This window comes from Salmo trutta, chromosome 14, assembly GCF_901001165.1.
Source record: "Salmo trutta chromosome 14, fSalTru1.1, whole genome shotgun sequence".
Lineage (NCBI taxonomy): Eukaryota > Metazoa > Chordata > Actinopteri > Salmoniformes > Salmonidae > Salmo > Salmo trutta.
Genome location: NC_042970.1, coordinates 49,498,997 through 49,514,403, shown reverse-complemented (window position 1 = coordinate 49,514,403; position 15,407 = coordinate 49,498,997). Strand labels below are relative to the sequence as shown.

The 15,407-nt window shown below is 47.0% G+C and overlaps 1 protein-coding gene across 4 annotated transcripts in view; it reads right to left on the bottom strand.

Moving 5' to 3' along the window:
• Positions 1-15,407, bottom strand: part of LOC115208315 (histone deacetylase 7) — a 97,657-nt gene that overhangs the window by 45,379 nt on the left and 36,871 nt on the right. For all 4 annotated transcript variants that reach the window (XM_029776263.1, XM_029776265.1, XM_029776266.1 and 1 more), the window contains 7 exons: positions 7,528-7,721; positions 7,203-7,296; positions 6,272-6,395; positions 5,653-5,759; positions 3,902-4,024; positions 3,402-3,502; positions 91-346 (listed from right to left, as the gene is read on the bottom strand). In XM_029776263.1, coding sequence (XP_029632123.1) covers positions 91-346; positions 3,402-3,502; positions 3,902-4,024; positions 5,653-5,759; positions 6,272-6,395; positions 7,203-7,296; positions 7,528-7,668 — 946 coding nt within the window. In that variant the 5' untranslated portion in view covers positions 7,669-7,721. The remainder of the gene's footprint in view (positions 1-90; positions 347-3,401; positions 3,503-3,901; positions 4,025-5,652; positions 5,760-6,271; positions 6,396-7,202; positions 7,297-7,527; positions 7,722-15,407) is intronic.

The window sequence follows — 15,407 nt, the reverse complement described above, 5'->3', positions numbered from 1 at the left end:
TGAGTGGGTGTGCTTGTGTATGTGCTTGTGTATGTGCTTGCTTGTGTGTGTGTGTGTGTGTGTGTGTGCATATCTGTGTGTGTTTCTCACCATTGACTAGCTGTGTGTGCAGCAGCACTGAGGGCTCCAGGATGAGCACGGGCTGGAGGCGTTGGTGGGCCAGCTGGGCAGCACTGAGGCCCTCCATGGGTAGGTAGACATGGGGCAGTACCCTGGCCACCCTCTGATGGCTACCCGACTCCCTGTCACCCTGGGCGGTCAGCCTGGCGCTGTTGGTGGGCAGGGCGGTGGAGCAGGGCAAGGAGAAGTGGGCCAGTGTGCCATCCTGGAGCAGCAACCTCTGAGCCTGAGAGGGAGGGAGGGAGGGGACACAATAGGTCATACACACTGTAAAACATAACTGCCAAACTCGCCTGCCTTCATGTACATATCTATAATAGCTTGCACCCCAGCACATTGATCTGGTACTGGTACTCCCTGTATAGAGCGCCATTCTTGTGTATTTTATTCCTCGTGTTACTATATTTATTTGTATTATCATGTTTTAGCTCTGCACTGTTGGGAAGGGCTCGTAAGCAAGCATTTCACGGTAAAGTCTACACCCATTGCATTCGGCTCATGTGACAAATACAATTTGATTGGATTCAATTTAAATAAATTGGCGTTGACTCAAACCACTATAGTCATTGGAACTTGATTCAGTTAAGTAGTATGTACTCAACTACTAACTGCTGGGGTATCAAACGTCAGTCCTCCGGGATTCAATGTCTGTTAGAATAGTTTGAAAGTTTCATTACTGTACAGCAAATTGGCCAGTGTTAATTAATGTTGATTTTTCCCTGTAAGTGTTTAATTAACACTCGTTGGTGTAAAATAACCCTAGGGTTAATACTAGAGTTGAACCAAAACCACGCCCATCATTATCATATTTCCCAGCATGACATACATTTTCTAAACTTATCCAATATGTTACTTGGACTTATTGCATTTGTTACTGAAATGGTTGTTCCAGTTTAGTTGCTTTAGGTAGTTTTATATCATAGTTTTTCCAACCCTTGTAGTTAATCTGAATGTAGATTGCGGTTAGGGCTGGCACAATTACCGTATAACTGTGTAACCTGTGAAAACTGCAATACAAATAAATTAACAGTCATAACCAGCCTTCGTGTGGTTGAGTCCGTTTCTGCGGTAACATGGACTCTTAAAAACGTGCTAAAACAAGCAAGGTGTTATAGCAAAAGACACTCCGGTTGCCTAGGCAACACCCCCTCCCTGCAGCAGCAGCACACATAGAAATAGAATGAATATAACGTACTTGGAACCTCTAACCCTGTCAATTTCACTGGTAAACTCTTGGGTACACTCCCAATGGTTGCCTGGTATTGTGATGCAATAATTTCCTTGGTAATGTAGAATTTTCATTCAAATTATGTTAACTGATGTGGCTCATGCAATGGAATGTGGCTCATGCAACACTTCCTGCTTTGCTTCTATGGGTACACTCGCAATAGCCACCAGTCCACCCATTATGCCATCATAGACTTGAAATGGGGATTCCTGTTCTATTCTTTCTATTTCTATGGCAGCACATGCAGTCAGGTGCGGAGGAGAGGTGAAAATGTGTGTCTTCAATTTATTTGTATATTTTTTTTTATATTCAAACGTTTATTATGGTGACCGCAGTCATTTGGCTAGCCAATAACCATCATCCAAAATTCCATGACTGTAACAGCCCTAGTTGCAGGTCGTTCCAAAGGTTGGATATCCCCACTCTGGCTGGATTCCAATAGGAATTACACATCACTTTGCAAGCCAGCATAATGGTATACAGGCCTGTTGTGGCCTGTATACAATGAGTTTCAGGCCACTGTATTAGGGTAAAACTAGGCCCTCAAAATAAGGCCTTATGAAATACTGTACGTTTTGTATTGTGTTAAAGAATGTAATTTTAATGTTAACGTGTTAGCTTCGGATCTCACATGGTGAACTCCACAGGACTGAAAATGGAGGAATGCAACAACCATGTCTCTGTCACTAACAAATACAGTCATTGGTAGTAACTCTACAATTCACTCGAAAGGCAAGGCACTATGGGAAATATGCAAATAAGTCTTTACACTAGGCAGTGTGTTAATTTAACACTGTTCCAGTGTCTATACAGGTCCACGCTTAGTGTTGATTTAACACTGAAGAATTTGCTGTGTGTAGTATAAGTGTAAGCAGAAAAAATGTCAGATTGCTGAAATCTGAGTGATGAAAAACCATTTTACAACATGTTCTTGGGAAACTGAAAAGGGCATGTCATTTGAACATTATTCCAATGTTAATGTGTAATGTGTCATGGTACAGTACAGTCGGGTGGCCAAATGTTTTAAACTGGCCTATTGAAGAGAGAGAGGGCGAGAGAGAGACAGAGAGAGAGAGAGAATCTGAGAACAGGAACAAACAGGCGGACAACTGTACTGCCATGTTATTCGCTCAGCCCTTATTCAATTAAAACATTCCCAAATGTGCTCTTTATTTGAAATGGACAGTCTTCAAGGATATGACATATCTTTGATGCCCATTACATATCTGTTGTAGTAAAGGAATACAATTCCATGGGAGGAAACATGTTGAATGCCATTTAAAGCTAATAAAGTTATTTTAAACCTGAACACACAGACCTCACTAAACTTCGTGGGAATCCAAAACCAATTCTGGCCCAGACACTCATGTTGTTCTTATACTGTGATTCTGAAGAAACTGTGTTCTTGATATTGTATCTAGTGTGTGTGCCAATATGATAGTAAATGTAACATTATGTGTGGTACGAAATGGCTCAATCAAGTATGGAAGTGTTAATTCTGTTGATGCCTGTTGGATAGAGGGGGAGTTGAGCAGAACAGGCACATACTATACTGCAGGGGTAGGCAACTAGATTCAGTCGCCGGCCAATTTTTGTTGGAGCGGATGGTCGTGGGGCCGGATCATAATTCTAATAATTTGTACACTGCAAATTGACCACAACTAAGCCCAAAAATAAATTGTATTAGAAAATAACAATTATTTCATATCTTGATTGCATCGGGATACGATCACTTATGTCTCTTTTTTTTATTCATGGGAATACTTTGGAACAGATTTCATGAATTAAAATCAGTTTTAGCTGAATTCCAGGTGATTTTACAGTCTTTTAACCAAAAAATACCCCCCCCCCCAAAAAATATTACAATAATATATTGTATACATAAACTGGGTCACACTTAACATTAGTGTGATCATTTTTACTGTGAAATGATTCTTATAGTTACCAACATTGTAATTACTCATTGTTACAATATACTTACACTGTACTTGGGAGTACAGTGGGGTTGGAGGAAAGAGGGGCGAAGGGAGGAGGGGGGTTGAGAGGGGCTCACCTCGTGGGCCAGTCCGGTAGTAACTGGGCTATCCGAGAGGAGGCTGTCATTGGGCGAGCTGCACCCCGACACTGGAGTGCTACTGCTGCTGGGGGAATAGTCTGCAGGATGGAAAGGAGGGATAGCCAATCAGCTAAAGAGATACTGACATACAGGATAACAGATTTGTGTGTGTGTGTTAGTGGCGGTACACAAACACTAGTCCACCCAGCACTAACACACCTGATTCAACTAATCACTTCATCAACAAGACCCTGGCCGTATTCATTTGGCACCAAAGGGATGTTAACTCACTGAAATTGTCCAATTGGAAATGCTTGTTTACATTTACCGCTGAACAAAAAAAATATATTCTACTTTGGGCCCTAATGAATACGACCCAGGTATGTTAGTGTTAGGCCGAGGCCAAAGTGCTCAGACACTGTGGCTACAGCACCAGGAAGAGATAGAGGTTGGTTTGATAGACGGTGGACACAACAAGGCAGGAAGGACTACGTTACCCAGAGTGTCCGGCGTTCTGTGCTTGACAGTAGGGGGAGCACTGGTTTTGCGTTGGAGAGGGTTCTGTCTGGAGTTGATGTGCTTCTTCAGTTTACTCTTCACCTTCAGGATGGGCTCTGAGGCTGAACACACACACACACACGAGCAAACATGCGCGGACGCACACAAACACACGCATTAATTCTCGCACACACACGTACATGCAAATACACACACAAAGAATGTATATTTTTTGAGTTTGACCAATCCAAGACAATGGCGAAAGTGTATAAAGATGGCGGCCCCCATGTACTTAACACAAATGCTTTGTTTGCTAAGTTCGCTGTATTGTACATTGCTCTCTGTTACTCTTTTTTTGTATCGTCATGATCCCAATTCTAGCTCCAAGACGGCGGCAATTAAAAAAAACGAAAAAGTAGATTGCGCCGAATATCTGAATTCCTCCTTTGCCATTCTATAACAGACCCCAACAGTATTAAATTACAAATGGCTACAAATCCATAATGTGCTATGTCATCATAAAACAATCCCTTTTACATAACAAAACCCAAAAGCTCTTCTACACCCCCAGCTGAACAAATAACAAAAGAGTTGACAGCAGTGCCAAAAGTTTCATGTTTACTTTGGCAATGACCACAATAGGCCTAACCAAGCGATCAATCAGCGAGCGGCTTAGCACAGACAAAAGACACCCATGACAGTATGGTATTGTTGTCGGATATTAATACAGAGACAGAGGGGTGTGTAGCCGCAAATGCCCAATGCTGCTAGGGTAACACAGGTAAATAATGGCATTGCAATAGTCCTCCCGGTGACGTAGTTTAGTAGGGACCACTCCTTAGTAGTACTTATGCATATAATGGAAAGAGGCCACACCTACCATCTTTGCAATTGTTCAATTCTGTGACCATGGCATTGAGGGCTATCTCTATCCTATTAGTTCATTTGTGCATGGTGGAAAGTTTGGCCTCTATTCACCCCTATGTCCGCACGTCATTCACACGTCCAGTCAGTCAGACAGACGTGTCTGACATTCTCACACATGGTTCATTTTACACATACTTTAGTTACGTAATAGCTTTTGGTCTCTCTCTCGGTCTCTCTCTCTCGGTCTCTCTCTCTCGGTCTCTCTCTCTCGGTCTCTCTCTCTCTCTCTCGGTCTCTCTCTCTCGGTCTCTCTCTCTCTCTCGGTCTCTCTCTCTCTCTCCGGTGTTATTTTTCCTTCCTTGTAGGCTTGGTGCCTCCCACTTTGTCTCTGTCTCTTTCTGTGTCTTTGTCTCTCTCTACATCAGTGTTCGGTATATGTGTGTTAACATGTATCTAACTGCATAACTCACCCAACAACTACAAATGGAAGTAATGTAATATGGCTCCCTTTAAAATGAATCTGTATTGCCTTCTTGAGGCTTTGTTAAAAGGCATGTAGTACCTTCATTTGCTCTGGAGACCTGGGCCGGTATTCATAAAGTGAGTATATGAGTGCTAGGATCAGGTCCCCCCCTGTCCATGTAATCTTATTCATGATGTACTAAAAGGCAAAACCGATCTTAGATCAGCACTCCTGTGCTCCAGTTTAGCTCGTCATTGATGGCAGACCCCAAACCATTGTCAGGAGTCAACTGCATTTCGTTTACAATGTCACCTCATGACACCATAGTGAGAACAGGAAATTATCTTGTTCTAACTGTGCTGTACAAAGTACAAATGTCTCTACATAGAAAGTACAAACTACATTAAAATAATTACTCACCTGTTCTTCTGAGGGGCGTGTCCTTGCTTTGGTCACATAGTGGATGATGGACATCAGGGGTCACCATGTGAGGCTTTGGGGTCATGTCAGGATCTGGGGCCAATTCCCTATACAATCAACACAGCCAGTTGAGAGTCATCCACCAAAACCATGAACAATCATTGTTAAGTGTTTGTTGTATTGTGCTGTATCAATTTTGTGCACGTACTGGTGACCTCACAACAATACTTTTGATGAAAATGGACAGTAAAATATTGTATTGTGAAATAATGCTTCACCTGTGGCACAACCATAGATTGAAGTTAGTGAGTCAGTCAGTCAGTCAGGCTTATGTTTCACCTAATCTAAGGAGTCACTCGGGCTTATCCAAATTGTCTTAGAGGTAAATCTTCCTTACTTCCATCTCTTAATAGGATAATTCGTGGGACAAAATTGGGAAGGTGAAAAGAACAAGATGGTACTCCCACCAAATCCACGGGAGTCTAATAACTGTGTATTTTCATGAGTGGACACAGCTCTCTCGCGGTCACGTTTTTTCTTTTTTTTTAAGTCGAATGCAACAAGAAAACAACCTTTCTGTAGAAACTTGAATCGAAGTCTTTACTGGGTTGTCTCTCACCTGTAACCCCTGGGCGTGGTGCTGCTGAAGGGGTTGGAGACGGTCCTCTCCAGGGCAGCCTGCTCCTTCCTCTTCAGGATTTGGCTTCTGAGTTTCTGTTTCACCAGGGGACTGGCCACAGCACCTGTCCGTCAACAGAGTCACCCAATCAGCGACAATAACCTGGAAATTAACCAAAGCCAGGTGCAGCATTCTAAGCTGACTGAATCTGAATCTATTGGTGTCAGCGTAGGGATATAAACAATATATTCCAATGCACCGATTTTATCTGTATTGTATAATAACTGACAAGCAGTTTCACTATGAGTCAAATATCTATAATCTACTAAACTGAGTATTCAATGTGCCTTCCTGAGATTTCAACATTAGAAAAAGTGGAAAGACGCTAGGCATTTCCCTTGTAATTACTAGTCAGACAAATGTCTGACTGCTATGACTTGGATAATGCAAGTTATTCAAGGACAAGTTATTGAAGCTGAACTTTGAAGGGCAGGTTCTTTGGAATTTGGTGATTGACAGATTGCTAGGTCGCATTCTTTAGTAGGCACTTCCTTCCCGAAAGTAAAAGACAACAAACAACATGACATTTACAATTATTAAGTGACTTGCTTCCTTTTTTTTTATTTAGGTTTCATGTGAAAATAGACTGTGACTCATCTTAAGGAACTCCCTCTGTTACAGACAACAACATTCGGAGGATCATATTGGGGCCTCAAAAATAAACAACCGAAACCCATGCACACAAACACCTAAACTACCTACAAGATCGCACTGCTGTCATCATACATTGCATTTCTAAAAAGACATTCATGGTCATCATAGTTTACATGGAACTGTAAGCGATCCTGACACATAACATACTGATAACATTGCACTCATTTCTATTGCATGCCATTTTTCCTCCACACGGCTACGGGGCGTTGTAACTTACTCTGCTCGCTCTTATCCTTGTGCATCAGCTGCTGCAGCTCCTGTCTCTTCTCCTGCTCTTTCTCCTGCCGACTCTGCTCCCTGTCATACTCGTACTGAAACGAGACCATTAACATTCCCATTCACTTGGGTGCAGTGAAGACTATATTTAGGAAGTGATATCAGTCAATGGAAAGAGAGGGATTATATGGAAAGAGGGCACACCTATCTTTTCCATTGATTGCTTTTGTGGCAGCTTGGGCAGCGCAGTTGAGGGCTATTTACATTTGAAAGCAGGCTATGTTGGAAGTGTGCTCTCTGTCCATCTCTATGGAAGGGATGCTCACCTGGATGTGCTGTGGCAGGTGCTGCTGGGAGTACTTGGCACAGTGCTGGGCTGAGAAGGCCCCCAGGAATGGGGGGAGGTGGGGGGCCAGCATGGCTGAGTCCGGCCCGGGTCGCACCAGCCCCTGGGTACGCAGGTCCATGGGCCGCACCGGCCGGAGTGGTGACGAAACCTCGCAAGGGATTAGCCCATCCACTATGGAGAGAGAGAGAGGGAGGGAAGAAGAGAGGAGGAAAAAGAAAGAGGGAGATTATTAGTGATTAAGATCCAAGGCTTTCTTTGTTAGATTGGACAATTAGATTGGAGAATGGGTAAACTAGGAATGAACCGAAGCGGCGGTGCTGCATTCTAAGCGGCAGACTAAACTTCGTCAATTGGTCTCCGGATAGTCCCTGCTATTGGGACAAAATCCCCCAAATGGAAAACCCTGCCATGACTCTCATGCTCTCCCTTTCTGTCCTCTCTTTTTCTCTCTCATTCTTTTGTGTTGTTTCTTGTCACTGCCCAGTCAAAGCCCCCATGCTGATGTCCGTACCGGGCCACACTTGAAAAGGGATGACTGACCCCATGGAATAGTCTAGACTTGTGTGATGAAAACATACCAATGATGGTATGCACACACACACACACACACACACGCGCACACATAAACCATAGCAACAACCATAACCCTATCCCACACCTGGTCTTTGTCCAAGTATTTAGATGATTCAGGGCAATGAACAACTAGCTTAGATCAAAACAAAACATGGGCTGATTATGAAGTGTAAGAGAGTGTCTACTAGCTAGGCATAGTCCTTACAACAGACCATTCATTGTCGGATAACGTGATTCAGTGTATGGAAAGTTTGTGTGTTGAGAGTTTGTCCATACGTGTGTGCATTATGTACTTGACTTTAGAATAACAGTCATACTTCATTCACGTCAGCCTGCTCTAAGGGACTTGGCCACTGTCCCAAAATTGCATTCAGTAAAAGGAGAGGAAAGAGAGAAAGTGAAGAAAGAAAGGTTGCCACAAAATAACGAAAGAACTAAGGAAGTGAGGGGGAGAAGAGGGGATTAGAACATTGTGTGGCAAAGGCATTTGAGTCATATGCATGCATTTGTCACCTCTTTTTTTACCAGAAACAAGGCTACATTTAGCCAGAAAGTGCGAGACAATAAAACCAAACTCAGTGTCATGACCCGCAACAATCGTCCCAGAAATCTTTTTGACTTATTTTGAGTCACGGGTTATTGAATGAACATTTAGTGCGCATCAAGGTTAACTACTTGTCAAAACATTATGTTCATGAACTGTTGTTCCTTATTTTAGTCAGGAATTGGCACCAGATCCTGACATGAACACAAAGCCTCACATGGTGACCCCTGATGTCCATCATCCACCATGTGACCAAAGCAAGGACATGCCCCTCAGAAGCACAGGTGAGTTATTTTTGTTATGTAGTGACACGTTCGTGTGTAGTTAGTGTTGGCATATAAATAATGTAAATCAACCATAAATAATGTAAATCAACCATAAAATGTGTATAGTGCATTGATGGAAGAGAACCTGACTGTGACAAATCTTAACAAATATTGCCCATGATGGTAGCTAAATTCACGGGACAAAAAGTCGCCATATTATACTAAACACAAATATCAACACAACATGTAAAGTGTTAATCCAATGTTTCATCAGCTGAAATAAAAGATCCCATAAATTTTCCAAACGCACAAAAAGCATATTTCTCTAAAATGTTGTGCACAAATTTGTTGACATTTGAGCATTTCTCCTGTGCCAAGATAATCCATCGACCTGATAGGTGTGGCATATCAAGAAGCTGATTAAACGGCATGATTTTTACACAGATACACCTTGTGCTGGGGACAAAAAAAGATCACTCTAAAATGTCCAGTTTTGTCACATAACACTTCACATACATACAGTACCGTTCAAAAGTTTGGGGTCACTTAGAAATGTCCTTGTTTTTTATAGAAAAGCACATTTTTTGTCCATTTAAAATAACTTCAAATTGATCAGAAATACAGTGTAGACATTTTTAATGTTGTAAATGACTATTGTAGCTGAAAACGGCAGATTTTATATGGAATATATACATAGGCGTACAAAGGCCCATTATCAGCAACCATCACTCCTGTGTTCCAATGGCACGTTGTGTTAGCTAATCCAAGTTTATCATTTTAAACGGCTAATTGATCATTAGAAAACCCTTTTGCAAATATGTTAGCACAGCTGAAAACTGTTGTTCTGATTAAAGAAGAAATAAAACTGGCCTTCTTTAGACTAGTTGAATATCTTAAGCATCAGCATTTGTGGGTTTGATTACAGGCTCAAAATGGCCAGAAACAAAGAACTTTCTTCTGAAACTCCAGCCGCGCGCTGACACCAGCCTCGGGGACGACCCGGAGGGCGAGGTGCAGGGCGATCCGGATGGAGACGGTGGAACTCCTGCAGCATTGAAGGGTCCAATACGTCCTCCAGCGGGACCCAGCATCTCTCCTCCGGACCGTACCCCTCTCAGTCCACGAGGTACTGAAGGCCCCTCGCCCGACGCCTCGAATCCAGTATGGCGCGAACGGAGTACGCCGGGACCCCTCGATGTCTAGAGGGGGCGGTGGAACCTCCCGCACCTCAGACTCCTGGAGCGGGCCAGCCACCACCGGCCTGAGGAGAGACACATGGAACGAGGGGTTAATACGGTAATTGGGGGGAAGCTGTAACCTGTAACTCACCTAGTTCAGTCTCCTCAGGACTTTAAATGGCCCCATAAACCGCGGTCCCAGCTTCCGGCAGGGCAGGGGCAGGTTTCGGGTCGAGAGCCAGACCCGGTTCCCCGGTGCGAACACCGGGGCTTCACTGCGGTGACTGTCTGCGCTGGCCTTCTGGCGCAGCACAGCCCGCTGGAGGTGAACATGGGCGGCGTCCCATGTCTCCGCGCCTGAACCAGTCATCCACCGCAGGAGCCTCAGTCTGACTCTGATGCCAAGGCGCCAGAACCGGCTGATACCCCAGTACGCACTGGAAGGGGGAGAGGTTAGTGGAGGAGTGGCGAAGCGAGTTCTGAGCCATCTCTGCCCAGGGCACGAACGCCGCCCACTCCCCCTGGCCAGTCCTGGCAATAAGACCGCAGAAACCTACCCACATCCTGGTTCACTCTCTCCACCCGCCCATTACTCTCGGGGTGAAAACCCGAGGTAAGGCTGATCGAGACTCCCAGACGTTCCATGAATGCCCTCCAGATCCTCGAAGTGAACTGGAAACCCCGATCAGACACTATATCCACAGGCACCCCATAGTGCCGGAAGATGTGTTTAAACAAGGCCTCCGCAGTCTGTAGGGCCGTAGGTCGACCAGGCAGAGGAAGGAGACGGCAGGACTTAGAGAAATGATCCACAACAACCAGCATCGTGGTGTTTCCCTGTGATGGGGGGAGATCGGTAAGGAAATCGATCGACAGGTGCGACCATGGCCATTGTGGAACAGGTAAGGGGTGTAGCTTACCTCTGGGCAGGTGCCTAGGAGCATTACACTAGGCGCACACCGAGCAGGAGGAAACATAAACCCTCACGTCCTTAGCCAAAGTGGGCCAGCAGGACTTCCCACTCAGACAGCGCACTATCCGACCGATGACTGGATGACCAGAGGAGGGTGACATGTGGGCCCAATAGATCAGCCGGTCACGGACAGCAGACGGAACGTACAGACGCCCAGCGGGACACTGGAGGGGAGCGGGCTCTGCATGTAACGCCTGTTCAATGTCCGTGTCCAGCTCCCACACTACCGGCGCCACCAGGCAGGAGGCCGGGAGTATGGGGGTGGGATCCATGGGCCGCTCCTCTGTGTCATACAGCCGGGACAGTGCGTCTGCCTTCACGTTCTGGGAACCTGGTCTGTAAGAAAGGGTGAAAACAAAACGGGTGAAAAACATGGCCCACCTTGCCTGACGAGGGTTCAGTCTCCTCGCCACCCGGATGTACTCCAGATTGCGGTGGTCAGTCCAGATGAGAAAATGGTGTTTAGCCCCCTCAAGCCAATGTCTCCACGCCTTCAAAGCCTTGACGACAGCCAACAGCTCCAGGTCCTCCACGTCATAGTTTCGCTCCGCCGGGCTGAGCTTCCTCGAGAAGAAGGCACAGGGGCGGAGCTTCGGTGGCGTATCCGAGCGCTGAGAGAGCACGGCTCCTATCCCAGCCACCTCCACTATGAACGCCAAAGAGGGATCCGGATGGGCCAGCACGGGAGCCGAGGTAAACAGAGCCCTCAGGTGACCAAAAGCCCTGTCCGCCTCAGCCGACCACTGCAAACGTACCGGGCCCCCCTTCAGCAGTGAGGTAATGGGAGCCGCTACCTGACCAAAACCCCGGATAAACCTCCAGTAGTAATTGGCAAACCCTAGAAACCGCTGCACCTCCTTTACCGTGGTGGGAGTCGGCCAATTACGCACGGCTGAAATGCGGTCACTCTCCATCTCCACCCCTGAGGTGGAAATGCGGTACCCTAGGAAGGAGACGGACTGCTGGAAGAACAGGCATTTCTCAGCCTTGACGTACAGGTCATGCTCCAACAGTCGACCAAGCACCCTGCGCACCAGGGACACATGCTCGGCACGTGTAGCGGAGTATATCAGAATGTCATCAATATACACCACTACACCCTGCCCGTGCAGGTCCCTGAAAATCTCGTCTACAAAGGCTTGGAAGACTGATGGAGCATTCATCAACCCGTACGGCATGACGAGGTACTCATAATGCCCTGAGGTGGTACTGAACGCCGTCTTCCACTCGTCTCCCTCCTGGATACGCACCAGGTTGTAAGCGCTCCTGAGATCTAGTTTGGTGAAGAAGCGCGCCCCGTGCTTTGACTCAATCGCACTGGCTATGAGAGGTAGCGGGTAACTGTACCTAACAGTTATCTGGTTGATACCTCGATAGTCAATACACGGGCGCAGACCTCCATCATTCTTCTTCACAAAAAATAAACTCGAGGAGGCAGGTGAAGTGGAGGACCGAATGTACCCCTGAATGTACGCTGTCTCCGCCTGTGACAGGGTATACACGTGACTCCTGGGTAGTGCGGCATCTACCAGGAGATTTACCCGCTACCTCTCATTCCCAGCCGCGCCATCCCCTCATCGATGAGGTGGTAATTGAGTCGCCTTCTTTTTGGAGAAGGCGAGAGCCAAATCTGCATATTCGGGGGAATGCGCACGGTGGAGACCTGGTCTGGACTTTCCACCGTAGTAGCACCAACGGAAACCCCTAAACACTTCCCCGAGCACTCACGCGACCACCCCGTCAGAGCCCTCTGTTGTCATGAAACAGTGGGGTCATGACAGGCTAACCAGCGTAAGCCTTGCACCACGGGAAATGCAGGAGAGTCAATGAGAAAGAGACTGATTCTCGCCTTGTGATTCCCCTGCATCACCATGCCCAGGGGAGCGGTGGCCTCCTTAATCAACCCTGACCCCAATGGTCGACTGTCTGGGGGATGGAACCAACAGAGCCCGATCTGGACATCTTCGGGTGGCCAGCAGGTTATCCAGCCGGATGGACAGGTCCACCAGCTGGTCAAACGTGAGGATGGTGTCCCTGCAGGCCAACTCCCGACGGACATCCTTGCGCAAGCTGCAGCGATAGTGGTCGATCAGGGCCCTGTCGTTCCATCCCGCTCCGGCGGCCAGGGTCCGAAAGTCCAGAGCGAACTCCTGGGGGCTCCGCGTCCCCTGCCGCAGGTGGAAGAGACGTTCACCCGCCGCTCTACCCTCGGGCGGGTGGTCGAAGACTGCCCGGAAACGATGGGTGAACTCCTTGAAGTGGTCCAGCACCGCATCTCCTTCCACCCACACGGCATTGGCCCACTCCAGGGCTTTCCCCGAGAGGCATGAGACGAGGGCGGACACCCTCTCACGGCCCGAAGGAGCCGGGTGGATGGTCGCCAGGTATAACTCCAACTGCAGCAGGAAACCCTGGCAGTGGGCAGCCGTCCCATCATACTCCCCGGGGAGGGCGAGGCGAATCCCACTGGGACCGGGTGCAGGGGGAGCGAGTAGTGGAGGTGCTGGAGAGACTCCCTGTCTCTCCCAGCGGTCCATTGTTTGGACGACACGGTCCATGGCGGCGCCGAGATGATGGAGCATCGCTGAGTGTTCCTGAACGCGCTCCTCTACCCCTATAACAGGGGCACCTGCTCCTGCTGACTCCATCAGGGGTGGGGTATTCTGTCATTGCTGGGTGTAGCTGGTGCATGGAAGTCAGGCGCAGGAGAGCAGAGATGAGTGGACAAAGCACTTTACTGAGGCAATCATTTGAAGCGAATGCAACAGCGTCACAAATACAAATGCCCAAAGAACAAGTGAGGCAGCACAAAGTACAATAACCAAGTACAAAGTATCGGCTGCCACAAAGCACGGGTGTAAAACAAAACCCGGCACAAACCAGCCGGAAGCGTGCCAAGCTGACAATAAACAATACCCCACACAGACATAGAGGGAACAGAGGGCTAAATACAAATAGTAATTATGAGGAGATGTAAACCAGGTGTGCAGGAAAACAAGACAAAACAAATGGAAAATGAAAGGTGGAGCAGCGATGGCTAGAAGACCGGTGACGTCGACCGCCGAACGCCGCCCGAACAAGGAGAGGGACCGACTTTGGCGGAAGTCGTGACACAACGTCAACAGTGAAGAGGCGACTCCAGGATGCTGGCCTATTAGGCAGTGTTGCAAAGAAAGAGCCATATCTCAGACTGGCCAATAAAAAGAAAAGATTAAGATGGGAAAAAGTACACAGACACTGGACAGAGGAACTCTTCACTGTTGACGTTGAGACTGGTGTTTGCGGGTACTATTTAATGAAGTTTTGAGGGAGCGTGCAATTGACATGCTGACTGCACGAATGTCCACCAGAGCTGTTGCCAGAGAATTGAATGTTCTTTCTCTACCATTTCTTGTTTTAGATAATTTGGCAGTACATCCAACCGGCCTTACACCACGTGTAAGTAAGCCAGCACAGGACCTCCACATCTGGCTTCTTCACCTGTGGGGTCGTCTGAGACCAGCCACCCGGACAGCTGATGAAACTGTGGGTTTGCACAACCGAAGAATTTCTGCACAAGCTGTCAGAAACAGTTTCAGGGAAGCTCATCTGTATGCTCCTTGTCCTCACCAGGGTCTTGACCTGACAGCAGTTCGGCGTCGTAACGCACACTGGAGAATGGCCGCTGGCACACTGGAGAAATGCGCTCTTCACAGATGAACCCTGGTTTCAACTGTCCCGGACAGATGGCAGATAGCGTGTATGGCGTCGTGTGAGTGAACCGTTTGCTGATGTCAGCGCTGTGAACAGAGTGCCCCAAGGTGGCGGTGGGGTTATGGTATGGGCAGGCAGGCATAAGCTACAGACAATGAACACAATTGCATTTTATCGATGGCAATTTCAATGCACAGTTACCATGACGAAATCCTGAAAATGTCCCAGTTCTTCCATGGCCTGCATACTCACCAGACATGCCACCCATTGACCATGTTTGAGATGCTCTGGATTGACGTGTACAACAGTGTGTTCCAGTTCCCACCAATATCCAGCAACTTCTCACAGCCATTGAAGAGGAGTGGGACAACATCCACAGGCTATAATCAACAGCCTGATACAACTGTCACGTCCTGACCATAGTAAGTTGTTATTTTCTATGGTAGAGTAGGTCAGGGCGTGACAGGGGGTGTTTGTCTGTTTTGTATTTCTATGTTCAGTTTCTAGTTTTGTATTTCTATGTTAGTTTTGTTTGGTATGATCTCCAATTAGAGGCAGCCGGTTGTCGTTGTCTCTAATTGGAGGTCATATTTAAGTTGATGTTTGTCCCACCTGGTTTTGTGGGTGATT